This window comes from Trachypithecus francoisi, unplaced genomic scaffold (genome assembly GCF_009764315.1).
Source record: "Trachypithecus francoisi isolate TF-2019V2 unplaced genomic scaffold, Tfra_2.0 Lachesis_group5, whole genome shotgun sequence".
NCBI classification, from domain to species: domain Eukaryota; kingdom Metazoa; phylum Chordata; class Mammalia; order Primates; family Cercopithecidae; genus Trachypithecus; species Trachypithecus francoisi.
The window spans coordinates 147,451,285-147,463,544 of record NW_022681470.1 but is presented as its reverse complement, the minus strand read 5'-3'; the positions used below and the strand labels follow the sequence as shown (position 1 = coordinate 147,463,544).

At 59.5% G+C, this 12,260-nt stretch overlaps 2 protein-coding genes across 2 annotated transcripts in view; one reads left to right on the top strand and one right to left on the bottom strand.

Annotated features, from left to right (window-relative positions):
* TMPRSS9 (transmembrane serine protease 9) overlaps positions 1 to 10,306 on the top strand; it is a 63,306-nt gene extending 53,000 nt beyond the window's left edge. The window contains exons 12-19 of the mRNA XM_033199866.1: positions 202 to 373; positions 1,092 to 1,363; positions 2,764 to 2,900; positions 6,291 to 6,690; positions 8,236 to 8,404; positions 9,098 to 9,363; positions 9,450 to 9,586; positions 10,028 to 10,306. Of these exons, the coding sequence (XP_033055757.1) occupies positions 202 to 373; positions 1,092 to 1,363; positions 2,764 to 2,900; positions 6,291 to 6,690; positions 8,236 to 8,404; positions 9,098 to 9,363; positions 9,450 to 9,586; positions 10,028 to 10,189 (1,715 nt within the window). The 3' untranslated portion in view covers positions 10,190 to 10,306. The remainder of the gene's footprint in view (positions 1 to 201; positions 374 to 1,091; positions 1,364 to 2,763; positions 2,901 to 6,290; positions 6,691 to 8,235; positions 8,405 to 9,097; positions 9,364 to 9,449; positions 9,587 to 10,027) is intronic.
* Positions 9,725 to 12,028, bottom strand: TIMM13 (translocase of inner mitochondrial membrane 13). Its single transcript, XM_033199868.1, has 3 exons — positions 11,541 to 12,028; positions 11,383 to 11,451; positions 9,725 to 11,173 (listed from the first exon to the last, which is right to left on the bottom strand). The coding sequence occupies exons 1-3, from the start codon at positions 11,658 to 11,660 to the stop codon at positions 11,075 to 11,077; spliced, it is 288 nt and encodes a 95-aa protein (XP_033055759.1). The 5' UTR covers positions 11,661 to 12,028; the 3' UTR covers positions 9,725 to 11,074.
* Between the last annotated feature and the right edge of the window lie 232 nt (positions 12,029 to 12,260).

Genomic DNA, 12,260 nt, shown 5'->3' with positions numbered 1-12,260 from the left:
CAGGCTAGGCCACGAACTTGCTGCAAGACCTTGGGCAAACTATGGACACCTCGAAGCCTCCACGGCTTCCTCTGTGGAATGGGTGGGATTGCGGCCCCTTTAGGGCCTGGCTGCAGTTGGTGTCCTGGGACCCTGCCCAGCCCCATGCTCCCATCCGAGCAGGCCAAGATCCCCAGACCTGGTCCTGTGTCCCCCTTCCAGAATGTGGGGCCAGGCCTGCAATGGAGAAGCCCACCCGGGTCGTGGGCGGGTTCGGAGCTGCCTCCGGGGAGGTGCCCTGGCAGGTCAGCCTGAAGGAAGGGTCCCGGCACTTCTGTGGAGCGACTGTGGTGGGGGACCGCTGGCTGCTGTCTGCCGCCCACTGCTTCAACCAGTAAGCCCCGCCTCCTCCAGGAAGGCTGCCTGGTTTCCCCTCCTCACCAGCCCCTCCCTGTCAGAAACCATCCTGCTGGGGCTGCCTCATGGTGCCCCCCCACCCCTCGCTCCACCCCGGGGAGCAGCCCTTCCTCTCCTGAGGGCAGCTGAGAGACAGGAGGGAGCCGGTGCCCAGGCTTCTGAGGACAAACAGGGCCTAACCAGGGGAGGGGAAGAGGGTTCCTTCCCCACTGCTTGCTACCCAGGCAGCATTTATCTTGGAGATTCCCAGGCACGGTGGCCCACATCCGTGGTCCCAGCTACTCAGGAGGGTGAGGCAGGAGAATTGCTTGAGCCCAGGTGTTCGAGGCTGCAGTGAGCCTGATGGTACCACTGCACTCCATCTGGGGCAGCAGGGCAAGACCCTGTCTCAACAAAAAAAGAGAGAGACTCACAAAGCTGTAGGGGGTTGGGAGGGCTTTGGCACAGGTGTAGAAAATGAAGCCTGAGGGTCCCCTGACTTGCCCAAGGTCCCCCAACTCGGGATCCTTTTCAGGAGGAGCCTGGCAGCCCCTCTTCCCCTGGTCCTCCTCCCTGGAGCCGAGGGTCAGAGGAATGGTCCTGGGGCCCAGACCGCCCTGTGTGGCTTTCCGGGGGAGTGCATCAGCCCTGTCCGTCCCCCAAGAAGGCGGGCATGTGCTGGAGGGCGGGCACGTCTGAGGGCCCTGTCTCCACAGCACGAAGGTGGAGCAGGTTCGGGCCCACCTGGGCACTGCATCCCTCCTGGGCCTGGGCGGGAGCCCAGTAAAGATCGGGCTGCGACAGGTGGTGCTACACCCCCTCTACAATCCTGGCATCCTGGACTTCGACCTGGCTGTCCTGGAGCTGGCCAGACCCCTGGCCTTCAACAAATACATCCAGCCTGTCTGCCTGCCCCTGGCCATCCACAAGTTCCCCGTGGGCCGGAAGTGCATGATCTCCGGATGGGGAAATATGCAGGAAGGAAATGGTGAGTCCTGCCCCGATCGAGGGGAATGGTGGATTTATTCTCCAGGGCCTGGCCTGGGGAGGACCAGGATGGGCATCTCTTGCCTGGACCTTAAACCAATTCCATGGCACAGGGACCTCTGTGGCTGATCCCTTTGTCTTTAGTCCCACTGCCCACATACCACTCACCTCCCCATTCCATCTGGGGGCAAAATCTGGCCGTTGCCTGTTTGTATAAATAAAGTTTTATTGGAACAAGGGCCACGTTCTCACATCCTGCAATAGCAGCAGAGTTAAATACTTGTGACAGAGACTGGCCTTTAAAGTCGAACATATTTATTTATTTATTTTCGAGATGGAGTCTCGCTCTGTCTCCCGGGGTGGAATGCAGTGGCCGGATCTCAGCTCACTGCAAGCTCCTCCTCCTGGGTTCACGCCATTCTCCTGCCTCAGCCTCCCGAGTAGCTGGGACTACAGGCGCCCGCCACCTCGCCCGGATAGTTTTTTGTACTTTTTAGTAGAGACAGGGTTTCACCGTGTTAGCCAGGATGGTCTCGATCTCCTGACCTCGTCATCTGCCCGTCTTGGCCTCCCAAAGTGCTGGGATTACAGGCGTGAGCCACCGCGCCCGGCCCTAAAGCTGAACATATTTAAATTCTCGGGCAATTTATAGAAAACGTTTGCTGGCAGCCACATGCGGTGGCTCACACCTGTAATCCCAGCACTTGGGGAGGCTTCAGCCAGTGGATCTCTTGCAGTCAGAAGTTTAAGACCAGCCTGGCCAACAGGGCAAAACCCCGTCTCTACTAAAAAAAATACAAAAACTGGCTGGGTGCGGTGGCTCACGCCTATAATGCCAGCATTTTGGGAGGCCGAGATGGGCGGATCACTTGAGGCCAGGAGTTCGAGACCAGCCTGCCGAACATGGTGAAAGCCCATCTCTACTAAAAATACAAAAATTAGCCCGGTGTGGTGGCGCACGCCTGTAATCCCAGCTACTCGGGAGGCTGAGCAGGAGAATCACTTGAACCCAGGAGGCAGAGGTTGCGGTGAGCTGAGATCACGCCATTGCACTCCAGCCTGGGCAAAAAGAGTGAAACTCCGTCTCAAAAAAAAAAAAAAAAAAACTTCCCACCCCAACAGTTAATGCTTCCCTTGACCTCAGAATGGCCTCCTGCACATTACCCAGGTGCTAGGGCGGCAGCCCCATGGGGACGGGGGGAGACTTTTGCGCTCTGAGTGAGGAATCCGAGGCCCACCTCCTTCTCACTCTGTGGCTTTGTGTGATACCTGCAACTCTGAGCCCTGGTTTCTTCGTCTGTGGGGTGGGGATGCTGCATGTCGGCACTGTTAGCGGACCCGAACTGGAGCTGCTCTGAGGATCACTCTGCAAGTGGCCTTTCTGGGCTCTTTCCCTGGTAGCCACCAAGCCCGAGCTCCTGCAGAAGGCGTCCGTGGGCATCATAGACCAGAAGACCTGTAGCGCGCTCTACAACTTCTCCCTCACAGACCGCATGATCTGTGCCGGCTTCCTGGAAGGCAAAGTTGACTCCTGCCAGGTAAGCATTCAAAGGGGGAAACCGGGCAGTATTTAGATGAAATGCCCACACCAGTTCACCTGGCAGTTCTGTGTGTGCAGACCTAGATGTCTTCCCTTCCTTTCCTTCCCTCCCTTTCCTTCCCTCCCTTTCCTTCTCTCCCTTTCCTTCTCTCTCTTTCTCTCTCTCTGACGGAGTCTTGCTCTGTCACCCAGGCTGGAGTGCAGTGGCACGATCTTGGCTTACTGCAACCTCCGCCTCCCGGGTTCAAGCGATTCTCCTGCCTCAGCCTCCCGAGTAGCTGGGATTACAGGCATGTGTCACCATATTTTTGTATTTTTAGTAGAAATGGGGTTGCACCATGTTGGCCAGGATGGTCTCGATCTCCTGACCTCATGATCCGACTGCCTGGGCCTCCCAAAGTGCTGGGATGACAGGCATGAGCCACCGTACCCAGCCTAGATTTCTTTTTTTTTATTTTTTGAGATGGAGTCTTGCTCTGTTGCCCAGGCTGGAGTATAGTGGCATGATCTTGGCTCACTGCAACCTCTGCCTCCTGGGTTCAAGTGATTCTCCTGCCTCAGCCTCCCGAGTAGCTGGGACTACAGGCATGTGCCTCCACACCCGGCTAATTTTTGTATTTTTAGCAGAGACGGGGTTTCACCATGTTGGCCAGGCTGGTCTTGAACTCCTGACCTCAGGTGATCCGCCTGCCTCGGCCTCCCAAACTGCTAGGATTGCAGGACTGAGCCATTGCGCCCAGCCATAGCCACCATGCTCAGATTTCTTTTTTTTTTTTTTTTTTTTTTTTTTGAGACGGAGTCTTGCTCTGTCGCCCAGGCTGGAGTGCAGTGGCCGGATCTCAGCTCACTGCAAGCTCCGCCTCCCGGGTTTACGCCATTCTCCTGCCTCAGCCTCCCGAGTAGCTGGGACTGCAGGCGCCCGCCACCTCGCCCGGCTAGTTTTTTGTATTTTTTAGTAGAGACGGGGTTTCACCGTGTTAGCCAGGATGGTCTCGATCTCCTGACCTCGTGATCCACCCGTCTCGGCCTCCCAAAGTGCTGGGATTACAGGCTTGAGCCACCGCGCCCGGCCCATGCTCAGATTTCTGAAGGGCTCAACCGTGCAAAGACAGAGGTTAATTTTTAGGCTCGGTGCAGTGGCTCATGCCTGTAATTCCAGTGCTTCAGGAGGCTGAGGTAGGATCAGTTGAGGCCAGGACTGCAAAACCAGTCTGGGTGACATAGTGAGACCCCGTCTCTACAAAAATAAAAAAAAATTGTCAGACAAGAGTGGCAGGTGCCTGTGGTCCCAGCTCCTTGGGCAGCTGAAGTGGGAGGATCTCTTGAGCCCAGGTGTTCTAGGCTGCAGCAAACCGTGATCACACCACTGCCCTCCATCCTGGGTGACACAGCAACACCCTATCTCAAAAAACAGACAGGCAGGTGCAGTGGCTCCTGCCTGTAATCCCAGCACTTTGGGAGGCAGAAGTAGACAGATGACCTGAGGGTAGGCAGTTCAGGACTGGCCTGGCCAACATGGCGAAACTCCATCTCTACTAAAAAAATACAAAAATTAGCCAGGAAAGGTGGTGGGTGCCTGTAATTCCAGCTGCTCGGGAGGCTGAGGCAGACAGTATTGCTTGAGCCCAGGAGGCGGAGGTCACAGTGAGCCGAGATCATGCCACTGCACTCCAGCCTGGGCAACAGAGCGAGACTTCGCCTAAAAAAAAAAAAAAAAAAGCATCAGATTTCAAAAGTAACTCTCAAGGTTAGATGCCACTATTACTAGTCAATACAAAATACCAAGGACAGTGTAAATGCCCATTCGTAGGCAGTAGTTAAAAGAAAGGTGGTAAATAACCTGATGGAAACCTACCCAGCCCAAGTTCTCAAACAAGACCCCTGAGTTCAAATCCTGCTTCAGTTGCTGTGTGACCCCAGGCAAGTGCCTCAACCACTCTGGGCCTCTGATCCTCATACGTAAAGTGAGAAACATAACAATGCCTTCTAGGAGTGTTGTGAGATCAGTGTCTTGCATAGTCTTTTCTTCCTATGTATTCATTATATTGTATTTTTTTTTTTTTTTTTGTGAGACGGAGTCTCACTCTGTCTCCCAGGCTGGAGTGTAGTGGCCGGATCTCAGCTCACTGCAAGCTCCACCTCCCGGGTTTATGCCATTCTCCTGCCTCAGCCTCCCGAGTAGCTGGGACTACAGGCGCCCGCCACCGCGCCCGGCTAATTTTTCATATTTTTTAGTAGAGACGGGGTTTCACTGTGTTAGCCAGGATGGTCTCGATCTCCTGACCTCGTGATCCGCCCGTCTCGGCCTCCCAAAGTGCTGGGATTACAGGCTTGAGCCACCGCGCCCGGCCTGTATTCTATTTTTTAATCATACTCTCTATATAATCATACTCTATTTAAAAATACTCTCTATATCAATAGGCAATTCATAATAGCTTTTTTTTTTTTTTTTGAGACAGAGTCTTGCTTTTTCGCCCGGGCTGGAGTGCAGTGGCCGGATCTCAGCTCACTGCAAGCTCCGCCTCCCGGGTTTTACGCCATTCTCCTGCCTCAGCCTCCGGAGTAGCTGGGACTACAGGCGCCCGCCACCTCGCCCGGCTAGTTTTTTGTATTTTTAGTAGAGATGGGGTTTCACCGTGTTAGCCAGGATGGTCTCGATCTCCTGACCTCGTGATCCACCCGTCTCGGCCTCCCAAAGTGCTGGGATTACAGGCTTGAGCCACCGTGCCCGGCCTCATAATAGCTTTTTATATTGAAAAGAATGTTGAGGCCAGGCCAGGTGGCTCACATCTGTAATTCCAGCACTTTGGGAGGCCAAGGCAGGCAAATAATCTGAGGTCAGGAGTTGGAGACCAGCCTGGCCAAGATGGTGAAACCCTGTCTCTACTAAAAATACAAAAATTGGCTGGGCGTGGTGGCAGGTGCCTGTAGTTTCAACTAACTCGGGAGGCTGAGGCAGGAGAATTGCTTGAACTCAGGAGGTGGAGGTTGCAGTGAGCCAAGATCGCGCCACTGCACTGCAGCCTGGGCAAGAGAGCATGACTCTGTCTCAAAAAAAAAAGGAAATAAGCCTGGCAGCTAATGATCAGGGGCTACTGCTAGGTGGTAGGACTATTCGTGGCTGTTATTATTATTATTTTTAGAGTTTTTCTGCATTGTTTTACTGCCCCCAAACGCAAGAATGATGGAAACTCAGAGAGGGGAAGTGACTCACTCCAGGTCACACAGCCAGGCATGGCGCTGCAGCCAGGTCTCCAGGCCCGCGCTGTGCCCTCTGCCCCCCTGCCCTCGATGGGGCCCACCCACTGTGGGAACGCAGGAGGGTATGGCAGTGCCGGGAAGAGAGGGTCCCTGGAGGACCAACCAGTGCTCTTTCCTTCCTTTCTAGGGTGACTCTGGGGGCCCCCTGGCCTGCGAGGAGGCCCCCGGCGTGTTTTATCTGGCAGGGATCGTGAGCTGGGGTATTGGCTGCGCTCAGGTTAAGAAGCCGGGCGTCTACACACGCATCACCAGGCTAAAGGGCTGGATCCTGGAGATCATGTCCTCCCAGCCCCTTCCCGTGTCTCCGCCCTTGACCACAAGGACGCTGGCCACCACCAGCCATCCCTCCAGGACGACAGCTAGCCTCACAGTCCCGGGGGCCACACCCAGCAGACCCACCCCTGGGGCCGCCAGCAGGGTGACGGGCCAACCTGCCAACTCAGCCTTATCTGCCATGAGCACCACTGCTAGGGGACAGATGCCATTTCCAGATGTCCTGGAGGCCACCACACACTCCCAGCTACCAGGTACTGGGAGAGGCGGAGGGACCCCAGGGAGTGGAGGGTACCATGTTAATCGGCTCGGGCTGCCAAACAAAACATAACATCCTCTCTGGCCTGGCGCAGCAGCTCACTGTAATCCCAGTACTTTGGGAGGCCAAGGTGGGTGGATCGCCTGAGGTCAGGAGTTCCAGATCAGCCTGGCCAGCGTAGTGAAATCCCATCTCTACCAAAAAAAAAAAAAAAAAAAAATTAGCTGGGCGTGGTGGCGGGCGCCTGTAATCCCAGCTACTCGGGAGGCTGAGGCAGGAGAATCGCTTGAACCCAGGAGGCAGAGGTTGCAATAAGCCGAGATGGTGACATTGCACCCCAACCTGGGTGACAGAGCGAGACTTCCATCTCAATAATAATAATAAAAGACCAGGTGTGATGGTGCACGCCTGTGGTTCCAGCTACTGGGGAGGCTGAGACAGGAGAATTATTTGAGCTGAGGAAGCAGAGGTGCCGTGAGCTGAGATCGCGCCATTATACTCCAGCCTGGGTGACACAGCCCGTCTCTATTAAAATGAAAGCAGGGCTTTGATGGTTCACAGCTGTGCCATGTTCTTGGCTGAGTGTTTCTTGTGAACCTGGCAGCTGCCCTCATGTGGGTCTGTCCCCGCAGCCTGGGGGCTGTCACTTTCTCAGTCTGAGCTGATGTTTCCTTTTTCGATAGCTACGGCCTGGGAGCTCTTAACCTTGGGCCCAAAAGCGGTGGAGAAGCCGCGCCTTGAAACACAGGCGGGTTGTGTGTGGAGGCAGTTGGCGTTCCCAAGGACAGGGGCTGCGGCTGCCGTCACATTCTCCAAGGCCACCTAGTCTTGGGTCAGGGCCAGATGGTGCCCGGCTGGTTCGGAACTGGCACTTCCCCTTGCCGACCTTGGTATCTGCTGCGGGTGGCACAGGGGGAAGGGGGCACCCAGGGAAGCCAGCTGGGTGGTGACAGAGGGCGGGGAGGGGGGCTTGCCCCTGAGGAGGAAAATGGAAAACGGCCCTCTGGAGACAGCAGGTGGGTACGGGTCCCCTCCATGGGTGGTAACGGGGTCCCTGAAGCCCCCGGCAACCACCCCATGTATTCTTTCTACAGCTGTGTTCTGAGGAAGGCCTTTGCACTTGGCACCGTCTGGGGAGGGCTCGGAGGCCATCAGGGATCCAGGCAGAGTGCCAAGGCAGGGCTGGGGCCTCTGGGTCAGGGCCCTGGTGTGTGCAAAGGCCTTGGGGTGGGAGGGAACTCCTGGAGGACGGAGATGTGGGAGGCTGCCATGAGAGGGGCTTTCGGCCTGGCCCCGGGCAGGGGAGAAGGTATGGTCCCAAAGCTGAAGTCACAGGAGACAAATGCATTTCCAATGTTATTTGAGAAAAGCCCAAAGACCAAGCAGCAGGCCCGGTGTCCTTTCCTGCCGAGTTTTCCTGGGGCAGGTCCGCCCTCGCATCCGGGGCTCCCAGGGGGATTCACGGAGGGGCGGCGCCCTGGGGGGCTTCGTGGAGGAGGCGCCCTGGTCCACCTGCCCATGCGCCTGGCTCCCCCCGCAGACTGCGGCCTGGCGCCGGCAGCGCTCAGCAGGATTGTGGGCGGCAGCGCAGCGGGCCGTGGGGAGTGGCCTTGGCAGGTGAGCCTGTGGCTGCGGCGCCGGGAACACCGCTGCGGGGCGGTGCTGGTGGCAGAGAGGTGGCTGCTGTCGGCGGCGCACTGCTTCGACGTGTGAGTCCCAAACGCTCCAAATGCCCCTGCACGTGTCTGTAGCTCACTCGGAACCGAACTGTTGCCTGAAAACGCACCGTGACCCCCTCCTTTGCCGGAGTGCCCTCCCCGACCCCGGGGTCCCACTGCCCCAGGCTGCTCCTCCCAACCCCCCATCCCCACTCCCTGCAGTCCTCCGCTGCCCACCCACCCCTCAGCCTGACCACCCTGGGTTGTCCTACCCCGCGGTCCCCACCAAACCCGGGGGCTGCAGCCCCTCCCAGCTCCAGGCCAAGTCCACGGGGACATTGGGGTCACTTATTTCCCCAGCCCTCGCCCCTGGCACTTAGCTCCAGCTCCCCCAAAGACCACCCAGTAGAAAGCTGTCCTCCCCAGGGCCCAAGCCCTGGCAGGCGAGGGCTACGGTATTCCAGAGGGGACATCCAGCTCCAGGCCCTGCGGGGCTCGAGGTCAGAAGGGCGGGGGGGCGGACCCTCATGGCCACCAATCTTTTCAGAGCGCTAGTATTAGGTGGTGATGACTGCAGTTCTTGGTGCTGCGTCGGTGCCTGGTGGGAGACATTGAGCCCATTCCCAGACTGGCAGCCAGAGACCAAGTGGCCAAGAACCGTGGTCGGCCCCTGTGGGACACCGCAGGGGCGGGGGCCGGGGGCGCGGGGGCTCTGGCCGACGCCTGTTCTCGCGCGCCCTCCAGCTACGGGGACCCCAAGCAGTGGGCGGCCTTCCTAGGCACGCCGTTCCTGAGCGGCGCGGAGGGGCAGCTGGAGCGCGTGGCGCGCATCTACAAGCACCCGTTCTACAATCTCTACACGCTGGACTACGACGTGGCGCTGCTGGAGCTGGTGGGGCCGGTGCGCCGCAGCCGCCTGGTGCGCCCCATCTGCCTGCCCGAGCCCCTGCCGCGACCGCCAGACGGTGCGCGCTGCGTCATCACCGGCTGGGGCTCGGTGCGCGAAGGAGGTAGGCGCGCCCGGGGCCGGGGTGGTGCGGGGTGCAGGGCAGCAGTCGGACGGGGTCCCCACCAGCCCCATCTCGCTCGTCTGCAGGCTCCATGGCGCGGCAGCTGCAGAAGGCGGCCGTGCGCCTCCTCAGCGAGCAGACTTGCCGCCGCTTCTACCCGGTGCAGATCAGCAGCCGCATGCTGTGTGCCGGCTTCCCGCAGGGCGGCGTGGACAGCTGCTCGGTGAGCCCCCGCCGGCCGGGGCGACCAGGGGCCCAGGTCCCGCCCAGCCGCCGGGGAGGGAGGGTTCCCGCTGCCACGAAGCCCACCATCCGGGCGCCATCCTCCGGTGCAGACTTCTCCAGAGGATCAAGCAGGGGGCCTTTTTGGCTCTGGAGAAATTTCCACTCCACAACCGTTTATTGGGTACCCACTGCAACCCACCCCTGGGCCTCAACGGCAGAGCAGGCAGAGGCTGCAGCGGGAGGCCCCATTCCACTCCGGGACCACGTGGCGGGTGTCCATAAATGTCTGCCACCTTTGCATTGAGCCCATTTTCCAGACAGTGAAAGTGCAGCTTCCAAGGGAAGCCACTCACTACGGTCACCCGTACAGGGGCCAATGACCCAAGGGCTGCTGTAGGGGAGGTACCGGACTCTGAACCCCCATTTATCTCCCCAACAGGGTGACGCTGGGGGACCCCTGGCCTGCAGGGAGCCCTCTGGACGATGGGTGCTAACTGGGGTCACCAGCTGGGGCTATGGCTGCGGCCGGCCCCACTTCCCAGGTGTCTATACCCGAGTGGCAGCTGTGAGAGGCTGGATAGGACAGCACATCCAGGAGTGACCGCCACGTGATCGCCCAGGCCGGGACTCTAGGCGAAAGCAGCAGGAGCAGCAGGAGCAGCAGGCCACCCAACACCCCACCTCACTGTACCCTACCCAAGGACGGGAGTGGGGGTGCGTGTGGGGAGGCTGTGGGTCATGGGGATGCATTTTGGTAGCACTCTTTGTTCCAATAAACACAGCTCCTCCACCCTGGCTCACTGGCTCAGTACCTCAGTGTCACTGCGAGGACCACCTGCCTGGCGCTCCGACAGGACGCGGGTGGAAGGCAGAGGGGTCAAAGCAAGCCTCGACAAGGGGAGGGCTGTCCCCCTTAGCCTTTGGGGCAAGGGTGGCGGCAACACATTCCTCGTGACTCAGCAGCCCGGTGGCACTTAAGGGGAAAGATGGACTCCCAAGCCAGGAGAGGCTGAGACCCTCCGAACTGGGGTTCCAGGGACACGCGTCAACTCTCCCCAGAGATCCCTTAGGAGGGAAATAAAGAGGTTTCTCTCCACCCTCCACCAATTTATTTGCCCGTCCGCAGGAGGTGACAGCTCCGGTGGGGTCTGACCAGCCCCACCTCCAAAGTCTAGACAAGAGTTCTCCGCCCAGAAAATATGAGGCTGACCTGGGCCCACTAGGGGAAGACCCCAAAGGCCTGAAGGAGGTGCCACTGGGCTGCCAGCACTTTGGGAAGGCACAGGCCCCCCCCACCCCCGAGATCCAAGCTGCACTGGCTGGCAGGGGGCAAGGTGGAGGGGGGGTGGCGAGGACACAGTCCCGTCTGTCCCAGCACCGGTGCCACCCCGCTAAGCCTCGAGCAGGCAGTACGCACATGCGGGCCCCGCCTCTCAGACCACGTTTATGGAAATGAACCCGGCGGGGCGGCCCGCGGGCTCGCCAGTCACATGTTGGCTCGTTCCCGCTGCAGCCGCGAGTTGTAGGCGCGGGACACGGTGTTCCAGGCGTCCATGTAGCGGTCCATGCACATGGCGATGCACTTCTGCGGGACCGGAGGGGAGCACGGCTCAGCTCGGGACCTCGCGCCCCCGGGGACCTCCCACACCCCGGATCCAGGCCGCCCGGGCTGCTGAGTGCACGCGTGCGGTAGCCTCTCCGCCGCGCCGCCTCTTTAGTCTGCGCACGCGCAGACACCTCCCCCCTCGAATCTAGATCCTCGCGACCCTTTCCCCGAACCTCCGCGGGTCTCACCTGCTCAGAGTTGTCCAGGGAGCCCCCAGGTTTCCCGATACACTTCCGGAAACACTTGTCCGTCATCCTCTGTGGAGACACGCGAGGCTTCAGCTGCGACGTCCGCCCCCAGAGGTGGCCCTGTCGCCCCCAGCGCCCGTCCCCGGCCAGCCCCGCACCTGCAGCAGCTCCTGCGCGTTGGCCACGGCGATCTGCACCTTCACCTGCTCCATTATGAGCCCTGGGTCCAGCTTTCCGCTGCTGGAGCCCCCGAAATCGGAGCCGAAGCCGCCCTCCATGGCTCCGCAAAGTCAACCGGACCGAGGCCGCGTGCGCCGACCCGTAGCTGCGCCGGAAGTGGGCCGCCCGGGACACCACGGGAAACGGAGTCTACGTGGGCGGGGACGGAAGACTACAACTCCCACAAGACCGCGCGCGCCCGGGCCTTTCCAGGTCGTGCGGGGGGCCCTCTGCTCACGCGCAGGCCTGGAGCTGCCGTTACCTACAGAAGCCACCCGTGGTTACGACTCTGCGGGAAGGCGGCCGACTTCGCCCGGGGAGTGGGGTGCCACTGCGTGCGGCCGAAGTCGATCACTTTGTAGACAGGATCTGTCTCCGCCTCGTCCCCAGAGGCCTGCCGCGCATGCGCACGAGGCACCCGGCGCGCCTATATGACGTGCTGCTGCCGGGGCGGAGCCCGGACGCATCACATGACGAAGAGTCCACTGGTGCTACAGCGTCGGAGGCTCACTAGAAAAAAACGGGCAGAGTCCCATGCATCGCCTGGGACTTGTCTATACTCGCCAGTCACCTTTTCCTTGAGGGTGGAGGGGTTTTAGACATCCGCTTCATTGGGGACAGAGGCCCCGGCTCGAGCTTTCCCGCGCAGGAATAAACTC